Source organism: Molothrus ater, chromosome 3 (assembly GCF_012460135.2).
Source record: "Molothrus ater isolate BHLD 08-10-18 breed brown headed cowbird chromosome 3, BPBGC_Mater_1.1, whole genome shotgun sequence".
Classification (NCBI taxonomy): Eukaryota; Metazoa; Chordata; class Aves; order Passeriformes; family Icteridae; genus Molothrus; species Molothrus ater.
This window is the reverse complement of record NC_050480.2, coordinates 100,374,668-100,388,511: the sequence shown is the minus strand read 5'-3', so window position 1 is coordinate 100,388,511 and position 13,844 is coordinate 100,374,668. Positions and strand designations below refer to the sequence as shown.

The window sequence follows — 13,844 nt, the reverse complement described above, 5'->3', positions numbered from 1 at the left end:
CATCTCTTTCTGATTTTTTCCTGCCTCCTGCATGTTCCCACCTTATGTAAAAGGATCATGGTTTCAAAACAATTCCTGCCTGTGTGCATGTATAGGAACAAACCATGATGTCTTAACACTGTTGGTTTTTCACATGTGACTGACCAGTTTGAGCCTAGTAATATACTTAAATCTTTTCCAAAGAGTTTTCCAAAACCAAATAGGCTCAAGCTAGGAAAAATCCAGGCTTCACCATCCCAGGTAAAAATAACCAAGTAAATAACCAGGAAGTCTCTTAATTCTTAATGGAATAACAGCTTTGGTGACTGATTTTGGTTATCAGATTACTCCCTGAAAATAACTTCTGTGCTATACTTGCAATTGGCTGTAGAACAAAAAGAATACACTGTGTGCTAATTTTAGCAAATAAGATTAGAGTTAATATTTAATCCCAGAGACCTTCTTCAGGCTGTGGAAAAAAATAGCAGCAGTTAACTGTCACTAATCTTATCTCCTATTTTTCTAGCATGTGTTTGATTATATAACTTGTAGTGCTGGGAACCCGCTGGCTGAGTGAGAAGTTGGTGGTTTGTTGGCTACATGCTTGGGCATATTAGACAACGTCAGGGCTGAGATGGATTAAAAAGCTGTACACGTGCCTTTGGACTGCAGCAGCAATGCTGAAAGGCCACTAAAACAGGTACCACAGTAGACCTGATATGAAACAATATGTGAAGAACTGATTCATTTGGAGTTCTGCAAGAAACAGTTACCTTTCTGCCTCTTTTCTATCCAGTTGTTTTAATACCTAGTTTGAGATTTGATATTCAGCATGTGCGGTTTGATTCAATCTTCCTTTCTTCCTTCCCTACAAAATGGCTTAATTGAATTGATGATTGGAAATTAGAGATGAGGGGTTTCTAAATGTTCTTAGGTGCCTGCTGATGAATTTAACCTGAAAATCAAAATACTAAAAATATAAACCATTAACCTACAAGTAGCTTGCATGCTTCACAGCAAATCTATGGTGCTCCTATTGAGTTTCAACAAATCTACTCAAATGTGTAAAGATAATAACATGCGCCTGCGCTGCTCTGTTGGGACTTGGGCATTCTCAGTGGGTCTGAAGGCCTCACCACCCAAATTACCCCCAGTTCAGTAGGATTTAGCAACTAATGTTCTGCAGGTTTCATTGTATCCCTGGAGGGGAGGAGAGGGCTCTGCCCTCTCACGCCCTCACCAATGAGCTTATTCTTTGCATGTGCCCCAGGTATGCTTTATTTGGAAAGGAACAATTGCATGTGCATTTGCTGTTGAACTTTATTGCTCTTTCCTAGCAGATCATTGGCACTGTGCCCTCATTAACACAGAAATTAGCCCTGGAAAAGTCTACTAAATTAAAGCCCAGCTCTCCAGAACAAGGTTGCGCTTTGTTAGTTTTCCTTTGCAGTACCCAGACATAAAGTATCCATCATCTTCCCTGGAAAGCCTTCCAAGACCGCTCTGAATTGACTGTTAGGTTAAGAGTCAGGGGAAAAAATCCCTACATTTTAATTTCTTTTCGCTGCAAATGCCAATAGCGCCCCATAGCAAACCAGACAGTTCTTCTCTGTTCTTGATGTTAGTTTGCATCAGATTACTGTAAACATTCCCTTGCTCCATTTTAGATACTGCCTTGCCAAGTTTTACATTCCTACATGTTTACAGTGATCTTTTCTTGCCCTTAATCACTTTTCCCCTCTTTAAATTGAAGTCAGACTTCGCTGGCATTTCGCAGGGGTTGACCTTCCCTGCTCCAGATGCAGCTTTTCATACAGATGCCATTCCGAGCAGGGTTACCAGACATCCATGTTTCCTTTGGAAATAACCTTCCTTCCCACCCCCCATAAGAAACACTGTCTGTGCAGAATTGGAGGATTTTGTCTATTTGTCTGGGATTTTGAGACATCTGGAAGTCTGGGCAGCTCGCTAATGAGCGTGCACTGATGAACTCTGCGGCGCACAGAGAGCCCGGCCCATCGGCAGAAATGTCAGCCCTCCATGTGTGCTCCCAGGCCACGTCCCGTGTGTTCAGAGCAGCACAGAGGCCTCCATGGCATGCCTGAGCAGCCCTCACGGAGGACACGGATACAGCAGGGAGCCAGAGCCAGTTCACCCACAGTGCTGCATCTCCCACGGTGCCTGTGTGTGTACAGATGCGTTTAAAATAGAATTTCTGACCTAGAAGTCCCTTACAAAAAGATGGTGTTCCCAATGTGAAAGTGAGCTAACCCTCCTCCTAATTTTAGAATAGTACAGGCCCAGAACTAGAAGAATGCTTTGCTAAAAATGCTCTATTTGCATCTGTAATGCTGCCTCCTTTACTAGCATTTATTGCTGACTGTCTTCTCAGCTTCTTATTCTCCCATCCAACAGTTATCAATACTCTTTTCCTTGAATTAGCCAGTTTTTCATTAATGACCAGCAAAAAAGGGAAGGAAGGCAGAGAGTCTAACAACAATACAGCTATTTCTCCAAAAGGAAAAAGCATTACCCAGAATGCATCAAGGAAATGTAATGAGAGATGATAGAGGAAAAATAAGGGAAATATTTCCTCACGAGGAGGTTTTAAGTAGAGTCTGGCAATGATCTCCCAAAGGAAGTAGTGGAAGTCTGGTCACTTAAATCAATTAGGACTAACCAGAGCATCGCACTCCCCAGGACTCTGTAAGGAGAAAAGCAATGTCAAACTGAACTAAAATAGACTTTGCGTGCTTATTTTCTGCAGGGCTGCTGTCTGTGTTTTGCCAGTAAATTCAATATGGCTAATGCTGATTAACATCTCTTGATGGTGATCATATCACTGCATTGTTTCCAGCCTGTTCCTCAATAGCACACACTCTCAAGGTCCCCCAGCTCAGTCTGAAAGACAAGAGGCAGACAAAGGGCAGGAGAAGTTGTTTTCTCTCACCTTAACAGTGGTCAGCCTTGTTATCATCACGACGCTGAATTGACTCAGACCTCCCTGCTGCACACTGAGCACAGTGTTCCTGTGGCAGCACAGCAGAGGCAGGAGCTGCAGGTGGACTTGGTCTCTTGGATTGCTGTAGAGCAAGGAGGTGTGCCAGGTGCCTTAGGTAGGGCTGCAGTACCCGTGTCCTCTGTGCACTAGACAGTTCTAATGCATACAAGTCCTGATGGGGACAGAAGCAAGACAAATAAAGTGCTTTGTCCTTAGTCTTGGTGAGCTGTTTGGCATGCTCCAAGTGCATGTAAGGGAAGCAAACAAGTAAACATAAGGGAAAGAAATCAAGCCTCCAAGAAGCTAGGGTCTTTGCTTTTCTCTCTGTGTGAGCATTGTTTTATATGTATGCTTTGCCTTTTCTCTGGCTGGTTTTCTAGTAGCCAGTCAATTCCATTTAAACAATAGAAATGAGAAGAAATTGGAATAAAGCAAAGGATTGAAAGGCAGGAAAGTAGTGACTTGGCATATGAGCTTGGACAGGGTGCCTGGTGGAGGTTCCCACAAACTGACCTGCCTGCTTAAACATTAATTTATACAGAAAATAAGGCTTAAAAGCAAACAACTCTTGCACATCTTATTTTCAATAGAGAAAAAAAACCAAATTCTGGGATTGTTGCTGGCATGGGTTTACCCATCTAACAAAGTGTAAATGAAGACTGTTATAGCAGAGAAATTATCTTTTTCCTTCTGCAAATGTAGATCAACTTGTTTTCACTAGCTTTTTTCACTGGGATGCATCAGTCAGATCAAATAATTTTAAAAGACTGTCCTTATCTCTTCCTAGAGAAATGCCTGTGTGGTGGTAGTACATGCAGCTTCAAAGGCTTTTCTTTGCCAATGTGCGGTGTTCATAGTCACGCTCCAGTGGCTCGATTCCAGCCTTCCTGCCAGAATGCATCAGATGCAAGCAGTCCCAAAACTGGTGGGGCCGAGGCAGGGAACCTGCCACGGGAGCCGGATCAATATTTAGACAGCTTCAGGCGGCAGAGCTTGCGCTGGCTTTCACACTTGGCAGCAAGCTTTGCACCCGTTTGTTTCCAAAGTTATTGTTTGTGCAGTTTCAAGAATTGGCACTAGAGAGATTTCTGCCTGAGGGCAATGACAAGTGCCGGGTGCTTGAAAAGAAACTTCCCCCCTTTGGATCTGAAGATTGTGAGAGTGAAGGTTGTGTCAGTGGGTAATATCTCCAAAGGAAGTCAAGGCACACATTTGCTCGGAGTTTTCATCATCCCTCACCTGAGGCATCTGCTGGGCACCATGGGGAGCCCACGGCACAGTCTCGTGCTCTGCTTCCGATGCATCCGGAGCAGAGCCGCTCTAACAGCTGCCTTGCTGCTGTTTGGTATCGTGGTGATTTACCTGGAGCAAGAGCCTGTGTCAGCGTGGGAGACAGCCTTGCTGTGGGGTTGTGTGAGTCAGCCCGAGGCTGTGCAGAGCGCCTGTGCTGGGGCGGCGGGCAGGCAGGTGAAACCCTGGCCCAGCACAGAAAATTATTCTAATTTGCTTTCCAGCCATTCCACCTAGTGGCCGAGTGGCACCACTGTCAGGAGAGCTGTGTTTGTGCTCCACAGTCCCTGCAGACCCACGCTGCTGCCGAGCTTACAAGATATGCAGCAATATGTAATCCCCCACACTGAAGATCTTACCATCAGCCTGCGAGTAGCTCATTAAGTTCCCGAGCAATTTTGTTAATCATGCTGCATAGATAAAATGCAGATAGGCCTTTAGTGAGCTGATAATCTAACAAATAGGCAGAAAGTGTAACACTGATAAAGCAGAGATTTGTTTAATAGCCAGCTGTAAATCTTGGCAATTCCATACCAGAGGCGTATTGTTAAACAGGAATGTGCAAGTGTGTAAGTATGTGCATGAAAATGCACTGCTTCTTAAAATAGCAGATAGAGCAGTAATACTATGGATGGAATAGCTATTGGAAGCAATTTTAGAGGTGTTTTAAAATATTTTTCTCCCCATGAAAATCTGCACCACTTGTGGTGTCTTCATAATCTGCCATCATAAGTACAGATCTATGAATAACAAAGGCTTGTTTGTGGAAGTCAGGATTTTCTATAAAAATCTGTGAACTCTACCTCTGCTCCTGAGGCAGTATAGGGCTTTAGAGGCTTTTCATTGAGATGAACCAAATTATTCACTCAGATACACTCTAATCACGAATTAGTCCTTTGCAAATTCATGGCCTGATGGCTCACCAGCCTTTTGAGCAGCTTCTTTGCTCGGTGGCATTAATTCAATTGGAAGAATAGTAAAAAAGCAACAATACCTTCAGGGTATCCCATACAATCCCAAATATACCCTCCTGAGGAGCTGGGAAATGGGAGTTTCAATCCTCACAGCCTGGGGAAGGAACCTGGTCTCCTACTTTCTAGGATCCCCTTCTGTCTTTAGGCCATTTTGCAAAAAAAAAGGAGACAGCAGTGCTTCCTCTTCTTGTTTGTTTTCAACGAAGGACCTGAGCTGGGGATGCCTACCAGAGACATCTGCATCCAGAAGGAGGTTGCAGACCATGCATCCCAACCTCACACAGGTGTGCAGGTGTTGGCTGTGCTGAATCCCATCTAGAGGCCTTTGCCTGGTATGCAAAGCACAGGGAACTCAGATAAATGAGTGCTACTTGCAAGAAAGGCAAGAACTTCAGTCTCAGGGAATTGAGACTGAAGGGGCTTACCAGGGTCATGTAGTAGTTGGTTGGTGCAATGAGAAATTGAGTTGTGGTCTTCCAAATCTCAACCTTGTAGCCAAAGCAGTGAATTTTCTTGTGCAGAAACCTTAACCCTTGACGATGGGTTGTGGTTCTGAAGTAGCCTCTTGCTGCTTCATGAAGAATAAATTTTTCCAATCTCTTTGTTTCATACTCATTGGGAGAAAAAAGTGTAAGAGAGGTTAGTGGTAGTCGAAGTATTTTTGTCAAAAATAGACAATATCTATAGTTTGCTATGTGGCTTAGCAACTTTTTTGATAGCTGTCTGTAAAGATACAACTGTAAAAAATGTGGGGGGGGAAGTGTATATATTTTTTTAATATATGGTCTATTAATGTTAAACACAGATGGTGTGGAAAGAAAAGATGAGTAGCAGTGCATAAGTCAGACCTGGAACAGTTGTCTGGAGATCACTCTCCTGGAAACAGTTTTTACTCTTTCTACAAAGAAAATGGTGGAAAATTAAGTACTGAGGGGGGACTCAGAATAATTTCTACCATTTGAACTATAAATATTAATTTCTTTTCTGTTAGCTGTACCTCAGGCTCACTAGAATTGGGAACAGTATGAGGGGAATAATCTCCATGGGATAGAGGAAAGTTATGCAGTCTGTACTTACCTATCATGTATTCAGCAATGGCTTGCAAAAAAATTTAGAAGAAAAAAAGGAAATTGTTTGCTTTTGAAAGAGACAGAAAGATTTTCTGTTGAATTTTGCTGTAATAATAAGTGTTTCGTTATCAAAACACTTTTTGGATAAGGGGTATCTTAAGCTTGAAACCTGTTCATTGGACCTTCCATCAGAGCAGAAGAATCAAGATTAAATTGGTGCTTTCATGGTTGGGGGTTGTAGCACAGTAAAAATGAAATCCATGTAAGACTTAGCAGTGTCCAGGCTAGTCTTGTCAGTCTTTTATTAGGGCAGAGACTTGGTTCATAGGTCTTCAAGATACTTGGGAAAAACAGTCTCAGTTCAACCAGTACAGTGATGTACAGGAGCACCACAAAGGGAGCAGTGCTAGCTCCTGGATGTAGTAGCATCACTGCAGGTGTGACAGAAGAGCAGCTGGTGCTGAGCAGTATTTATTTCTGAATGCCAGCTCTGTTAGTTTATCTAACCACATGATGAAGGACTTGGGATGATAGCAAGAGCTGATGGTAACACCGGCAATTTTCCTCTCTATTTTTGCAGGTCACTGTCAGGGGATTTGGTCCATTGTTACAGTTTGCCTACACTGCTAAGCTGTTGCTCAGCAGAGAAAACATCCAGGAGGTCATCCACTGCGCCGAGTTCCTGCGCATGCACAACCTGGAGGACTCCTGCTTCAGCTTCCTTCAGACACAGCTGCTGAACAACGAAGATGGCCTGTTCCTGTGCAAAAAAGATACCACCTGTCAGCGCATGCACGATGAGGAGAACTCCGATGGAGATGAGGAGGAGACGATGGAATCGGAGACGTCAAAAATATCTTGCCCGAGGGAGAGGATGCACCAAGAACCCTTCAATTTTGAAACCACTGTTGCTGGAGCGGACAAAGGCGAAGGGATGCTGCCTGACTCTGACATGCTGAGAGATAGCAAGGACAATTTGGATAAAGATGCAGTAACACGGTACCCCAGATACAAGAAATACCAGCTTGCTTGTACCAAGAATGTCTACAATACATCACACATCAGTACCTCAGGTTTTGCAAGCACATTCAGTGAAGAGAGCTCTGGAAATGGCCTCAAATCAGGACTTGCTATGGGGCAGATAAAAAGTGAGCCTCAGAATGAAGAGAACGATGAAGAAAGCATCACACTTTGCCTGTCTGGAGACGAACCTGACATCAGGGATAAAGAAGGGGATGTTGAAATGGACAGGAAACAGCCAAGCCTCACTTGTGTCGACAGACCAAAAAGTGGGTCTTCTCCCTCTTGCTTGCGATCTTTCTTCAACAGAACAAAAAGCATAGATTTGGTTGGCTTCCCCAGCACTTCCCAACAGCACTTTGGCAGGAGTCCAGCATGCCCTTTTGAAAAAGGGACAACTCAGGGTGACCACAAAACTGATTATGTCCCTTTCACAGGGAACTATGGACAGTCCCATGCCATGCAGAAGGATGCTTCCAACTTCACAGTGGGATCACCACTCAGGGGGCCCGGCTTTGAAACTCTCTGTAAGCAAGAAGGGGAACTGGACAGGAGGAGCGTTATATTCTCTTCAAATGCTTGTGACCAAGTAAACACTTCGGTGCATTCATATTCTGGTGTGAGCAGCTTGGACAAAGACCTCACTGAGACTGTGCCAAAGGGTCTGTGGGCTGGCAGCAGCCAGTCCCTCCCCAGCTCCCAGACCTATTCGCACAGCGGACTGACAGCTGATCACCTGCCAGGGCGGATGCGGCCCAACACCAGCTGTCCGGTGCCAATTAAAGTTTGCCCTCGCTCTCCTCCTCTGGAAACCAGAACCAGGACCTCCAGCTCGTGCTCCTCCTACTCGTACGCGGAGGACGGCAGCGGCGGCTCTCCCTGCAGCCTGCGCCTCTGCGAGCTCTCCTCTTCCCCTTGCTCCCAAGGCCCCCGATTCCTGGCGCCCGAGCACCAGGAGCCCGGCGTGGTGGGGGATGGATTGTACAACCCGGTCCGAGCCCAGATTAAATGTGAGCCATCCTATGGAACAAACTCCAGCGATGAGTCTGGGTCATTCTCAGAAGCAGACAGTGAATCATGTCCTGTGCAAGACAGAGGGCATGAGGTAGGGATTTAAGATAAGTACATCTATCACGGTTGTTGTGACCCAATTAATCTCTCCTTGATTCTCTCAAACGACTTTGCATTTCCCCAGCACTTTCTTTGTTTATAGGGGCAAAGAGTAACTTCTGGTTATTCCCTCATGAGCTGAATGCACATGGTTGACTTCACATTAATAGGTCTCCTTGATCTCTGAGGTGCTCAGCACTCGTATAAACCTGGATATAGGAAAACAGCAAACTGCTGAATGATGAGAGTGCATTGATGTGCTTAGGAGTCTGCCAGCAGTGTCCTGTCTTCCTCCCTCCCTCACCCACTTCTGTGGCACAAAGCACTGCTCCTTACTCTTAATTTGCTGAGGTGGTTCCAGCTCCACTTGTTACTGCTCTGGGTGTGTTTGAGCAACCTCAGGCTGTTCCTTTCCTGACACCAAGGGTTGGGCAGCTTGCTTGAAGACCCAAGCTGCATGCTGCCAGCAGAGGTGTGAAATTACTCAAACAATTGTATAGCTGGGCACCCTGTGCTGTGGGAATGGCATTCATGTCATCTTTGCACATCTCTGTGTGTGTGTGTGTGTGTTTGTGTGTTGCACGTTCAGGTCCTGGGTTTTGTCTCTATTATGTGACAACTTGAGATCATTTGTTCAGAGCTCTAGCAGCCATGGCACAAATGGTTTCAGAGAGAAGTTATCCTTTAATTTCCAGGATTGTTAAGGCAATGACAAGAGAATGATCTAGGGCTGAAGAGCAAGCTGTCAATTTCCATGTAGTTCTCCCAAAAGAGGGAGGAGAAAGAGGGGCCTTCTCTAAAACTGCAGATGGGCCAGCTGAAGATGCTGCAGTGATAACTGCCTAACCATGACCAAATAAACTGTCTGTGTGAAGTCACTAGTTTGAGGGCAGACTTAAATCAAGGAGATGTGTTGTGGAGCCCAGGAAGTGGAAAAGACTGGTTGTTTATTCACAGAGCTTCCTTAGGAATCTGCATGACCTAGAGAACATCTGGGTGAAATCAGGTATCAGGTTGCTCTAGTAATGCTGAAAAACTCCACTGAGAGCTTTTGCTTCAGTGTGGGGAGCAACAAGTGCAACTTTTGGGGGTTCATATGCGGAGAGCTCCCAGTTCAGAACTATGTGGGCTTAGTTGTGGAGTGGGGACGAAAAGGGTGAACTTTATCGCTCAGTCTTTATTCCAGCTACATCCCAAGCTTTATTTTTCAGACAGATGTGGGTGCTTCCTTTAGTTGGCTGCTTAGCTTTCAGAAAGGGCTGAAGAGCCAGGGGAGCCTCTGGTGTCCTAATCCCTGGTCACATCGGACCAGTGATTCTGAGAGACAGTTCTTCTTCGTCCTCATGTCATAAGCAGGGGATGATGCAGAAGGGAGAGGAGTCTCTCTGGGAGGCTGTCTGGGATAGTGTGCAGGAGATCTCATTTGGGAAGCCCTACAGCAGCCCAGGCCATAGCTGGGTTACTCAGTGAAGTCCTGCCTTTACAAGGGGCAGAGGGCAACAGGGACCAGGGAACATCCATTTCCACCCATGTGTGCTGCTTGCTCAGCATGAGGCAGCGCAGAGGGCAGAGGTTAGCCTTTTGAGATTTGATAATTAATTAGCTGTCATAATTACCTAATTGTGTGGAAATATGCTGCAGCAAAAATGAGCCTGGAAGAGTGAAATTAGAAGCTTACAGGGGACTGGTGGTTGTTTCCTAGAAAAAGGTATGTGCATATGTGCAGGAGAGCATGGATGAGAGGAGGGACACAAGGAGCAAACAGGCAGCTATGGGAGGCTGGCTGGGTGTGCTGCTGGCAGGCAGACATCTGGCTCTGAGGCAGTGCTAGGAAAGGTTTGCTCCATTCCTGGCTTTGCTGCTGGGGAAGATTTTCTGAACTAAGCTGAGCAAGTTTTCTCCCTGGGACTGCTGATAAGGCGGCTTTTTATTTTTATTTTTATTTTTTTTTTCTTTTTCTTTTTCTTTTTCTTTTTCTTTTTCTTTTTCTTTTTCTTTTTCTTTTTCTTTTTCTTTTTCTTTTTCTTTTTCTTTTTCTTTTTCTTTTTCTTTTTCTTTTTCTTTTTCTTTTTCTTTTTTCCCTCCCCCAGGGTATTTTGGTTAGGACTGCTAGGCATTAAAAATGTGGTGAGGAAATTAATGCTCCGTGAGGTTGCACTGCGCTATCCTGATCAAGCCAAGGGTAAACAGATCACACCACTGCTTTGGTAGAAATTCTGTTTAAAAATTAATCTTTTGAAGGTTGTTAACAATACAAGAGCAGACTTTGCAGCCTCATTAAAAAATACTGTATTAATACAGTGACTTAGGGTGTGTATCCTGCAAGATCTGCTGCTGTGGAAACCTCAGTAAAGGGTATCTTAAACTAGACAGTAGAAAATAAAGTAACAGCAGCAGGAAGTTCTTGTATAAGTTGTTCTACCTGCTTTTAGCAGTTTGCCTGCGATTAAAACAGCAGGAGAGACTCACAACTGTCTGAAATGGACAGCTTTCTGTTCTTCACCTCCCTGCAAGCTGCATGGGAATCTTTCTCCAATCCTGAAATAGTTGCTTTGCCCTTCCTGTCCTGATGACTTCTCAGACAGGGCCCTTTCCCCCTCCATATCAGAACACACAGTGTTTTCTGGGCTTCTATTCAAAAAGCACCTGATAAGATATCTGGGGGTGACATGCTTGACCTTCTGGAGAGTGGCCATGCAGGTTCTTCTGCTGCAGGTCAGCTTTTATTGGGGTGGGATGGCCTGATGGGAATAAGCCTGGTGGACTCTGACCATCAGTTATCTCAGGGGGCTGCTCAGTTCCCCTGGAATTTGGACCTAGTTGGTCTTAATTTGGCTTGCAGAGTGCTGTCCCTGCCAGAATTAATGTCACAAAACATCATTTCCTGGGGTATTGATTGTGTGAGAAGTAGGTGAGAGGCTTCTCTCTGCTTTTTTCAGGCATTCTGCTTTCCCACAGACAGCTGCCATTCTGGAGTACATGGCCAAAGTTGTTTGGTGCCAGAAGTGGGGTGCTAGGGCTCAGCATGATGCCATGTGGGTGAAGGTGACCCCACCTTGTGATGAGCCCCCATCTTACTGGGGCTGCAGAAGGCAGTCACAACTGTCACAGGAGGTGTCAATCCTTGGAACATCACTGGTAAATCTTCTCCAGGATGTCCTTGCTTATTGCTTCCCTTCCTGGAGCCACCAAGACTCTTCTGCAATCTCCCTTTGTTAAGGCTTCCTGACAGAAGCAGCAAGTGCAGTGTAGGGTGTACCCATGGTACAGAGTTGCAGGAACAGGGCTGTAACTTGAGCTATTGGGACTTCACAGAAATATTCAATAGTTTGTGGTGTTCTTTTCACTCAGTTCTCTCAGGTCTCCCCAGGTTGTGAAAAATCAATTGCTGAGGTATAATACTAGAGAGAAGACTTAAAGCTCAGTGCTTACAGGCAGGTTCTGACAATCCTGCTTAAAATAGCAACAACAAAACAATAAGCTCTGAAATAATGAATTGTTGAGAAGGAAGTAGTCTGTCAATCTGTTAACCTACTTAAGGAACAGAAACTTCTGCATTACCCACTTTTCTTGGAATACCTTTTCTTCAGCAAGTACTTCAGAGTTTTTATCTGTTAGAAAACTTGTAAAAAATATTGTACTACTAAACCAGTTAAAAAGAAATCTCAGCTCAGTCTAATATGATAAGTGAGTTTTCTGAGGAAAAAAATAAACAAGAGTAAGAGGAGGTAAGAGGTGGAGTTTTCCAAGAGCTATTACTACCTAGAGAGTTGCGTTCAATGTCTCCTCATCTGTATTTCAAAAGAATTTCCCGCCTGGGTTAGTGACTCACTTTTCAAAGGAAATTTTCATAAAGGGAAAGCTAATGCAATTAGACCTTCGAGGATATTGTAGGTAAATAACTTTCAGCAAGAGTTGAAACCGCTCCGTGTTAAGTGACAGGCAGCCACCCTTTCTCTGTTATCTGCTGGTGCTTAGCAAAATACTGCAAGTCAGAGCCCCAGAAAAGAGGAGTAAACCAAAGCTGCTCTACCAGAAATCTACTGTAACTATGCTGAGTTACCTCATCTGAGACTGCTTCACTGCTTAATATTCCTACTCAGTGAAGAATGTTACATGGAAAGAAGGGCAACCAAGAAAAATACATGTGAAGGCTTTAACTTGCTGTGATATGTGATACCTCCCCAGAATTTGATGATCAGTCACCCCAGCTTTCCTGATTTTGCTAGGTTTTCAAATTTGAAAATGAGAAAAATTAGTCTCCAGATTGATTTCTGATAGATGTTTTCCTGACCAGGAAAATCAATCTGGCATCAGCAGAGCACTGGGAATTGTTTCTCAATGTCTGTTTAAATGGTGTCTTGTCAAACATTGGTCTTGTAAGATAAACTTCATGGAAGTTTTGTTTTCTTTCCTCTCTTCACTAGGAGTGGTCTCCATACTGGTAGCAAAGGGTTGCTGGATTATAACAACACTGAGAGTTTGAAATTTCAGGAGAGTCCTTTCAAACACTGTATTATTTCGTGGAGCCCTACCCTACAATCAATTCTTTTATACTCTGCTCTGAAGACCTTGCACGAGCTCTTGAAGGATTCCAGTTCTTGAGCTGCAAAAGCAACTCTTTCAGAGAAATACTGTACTTTACCCCCCGTCATTTCACTGCCTGATATTCCATTCTTAAGTGCACCTGTGGCTTCTGTCAGTGTTTCTGTGCTATCCCTGGTTTCAGAGAAGCCTGTTAAAGGGCAGGAGTATCATACTGTTGTGCCCTTTGAAGGGCTGGGAGCTGGGGACACTGCAAGCAGTGAATGGGAAGAGGTCAGCCCAGCATCCTAAGTACCATCAGTGTGTGGTCTGAATACAAGTCCAAATCATGAGCTAAAGGATGAGAATCCCGTCCACATCTCCTGATTACTGGCTTAATGCACTCAGCCATGGGATTAGCCTGGTCCCCTACTTGTGTGAGGCAGGTAGCAAATGGAAAGGTTACCCAGGCTGCCTCCACAGCAGTGCCCTCTCAGGCAGCACTTGCTGACCCAAACACCTCTCATGGCCCTCACAAGGTGAGGCTGGAGTGGACCCCAGGCCTCTACGGGGCCATCAGCTGTGTTGTGTCAGATGGAACACACTGCAGTGGAACCTGCTGACCTCAACTGGGACAGACAATTTAGACCTGGTTTGTTGACACAATGGTAGATCTTCACTGCCTGGGCTCATCATTCCCCTTTTGCAGTCCTCTGCCATCTTGGTATAGTTGACACCTGGAAAAAGGAGGTGTTTTGAAGGCTTTACCTGTGCCAGGAGACAGCAGGACGAGAAAATGTATCTTGGCTGTCCCTTACACAAAGTATGGCCCATTACCTTTGTGCTTCTTAGATAGCCTGTGTCCAGGTGAGATAC

At 44.7% G+C, this 13,844-nt stretch overlaps 1 protein-coding gene across 1 annotated transcript in view; it reads left to right on the top strand.

The window, feature by feature from the left end:
* Nucleotides 1-13,844, top strand: part of BACH2 (BTB domain and CNC homolog 2) — a 182,311-nt gene that overhangs the window by 159,369 nt on the left and 9,098 nt on the right. The window contains exon 6 of the mRNA XM_036380552.2: nucleotides 6,895-8,439. Within this exon, the coding sequence (XP_036236445.1) occupies nucleotides 6,895-8,439 (1,545 nt within the window). The remainder of the gene's footprint in view (nucleotides 1-6,894; nucleotides 8,440-13,844) is intronic.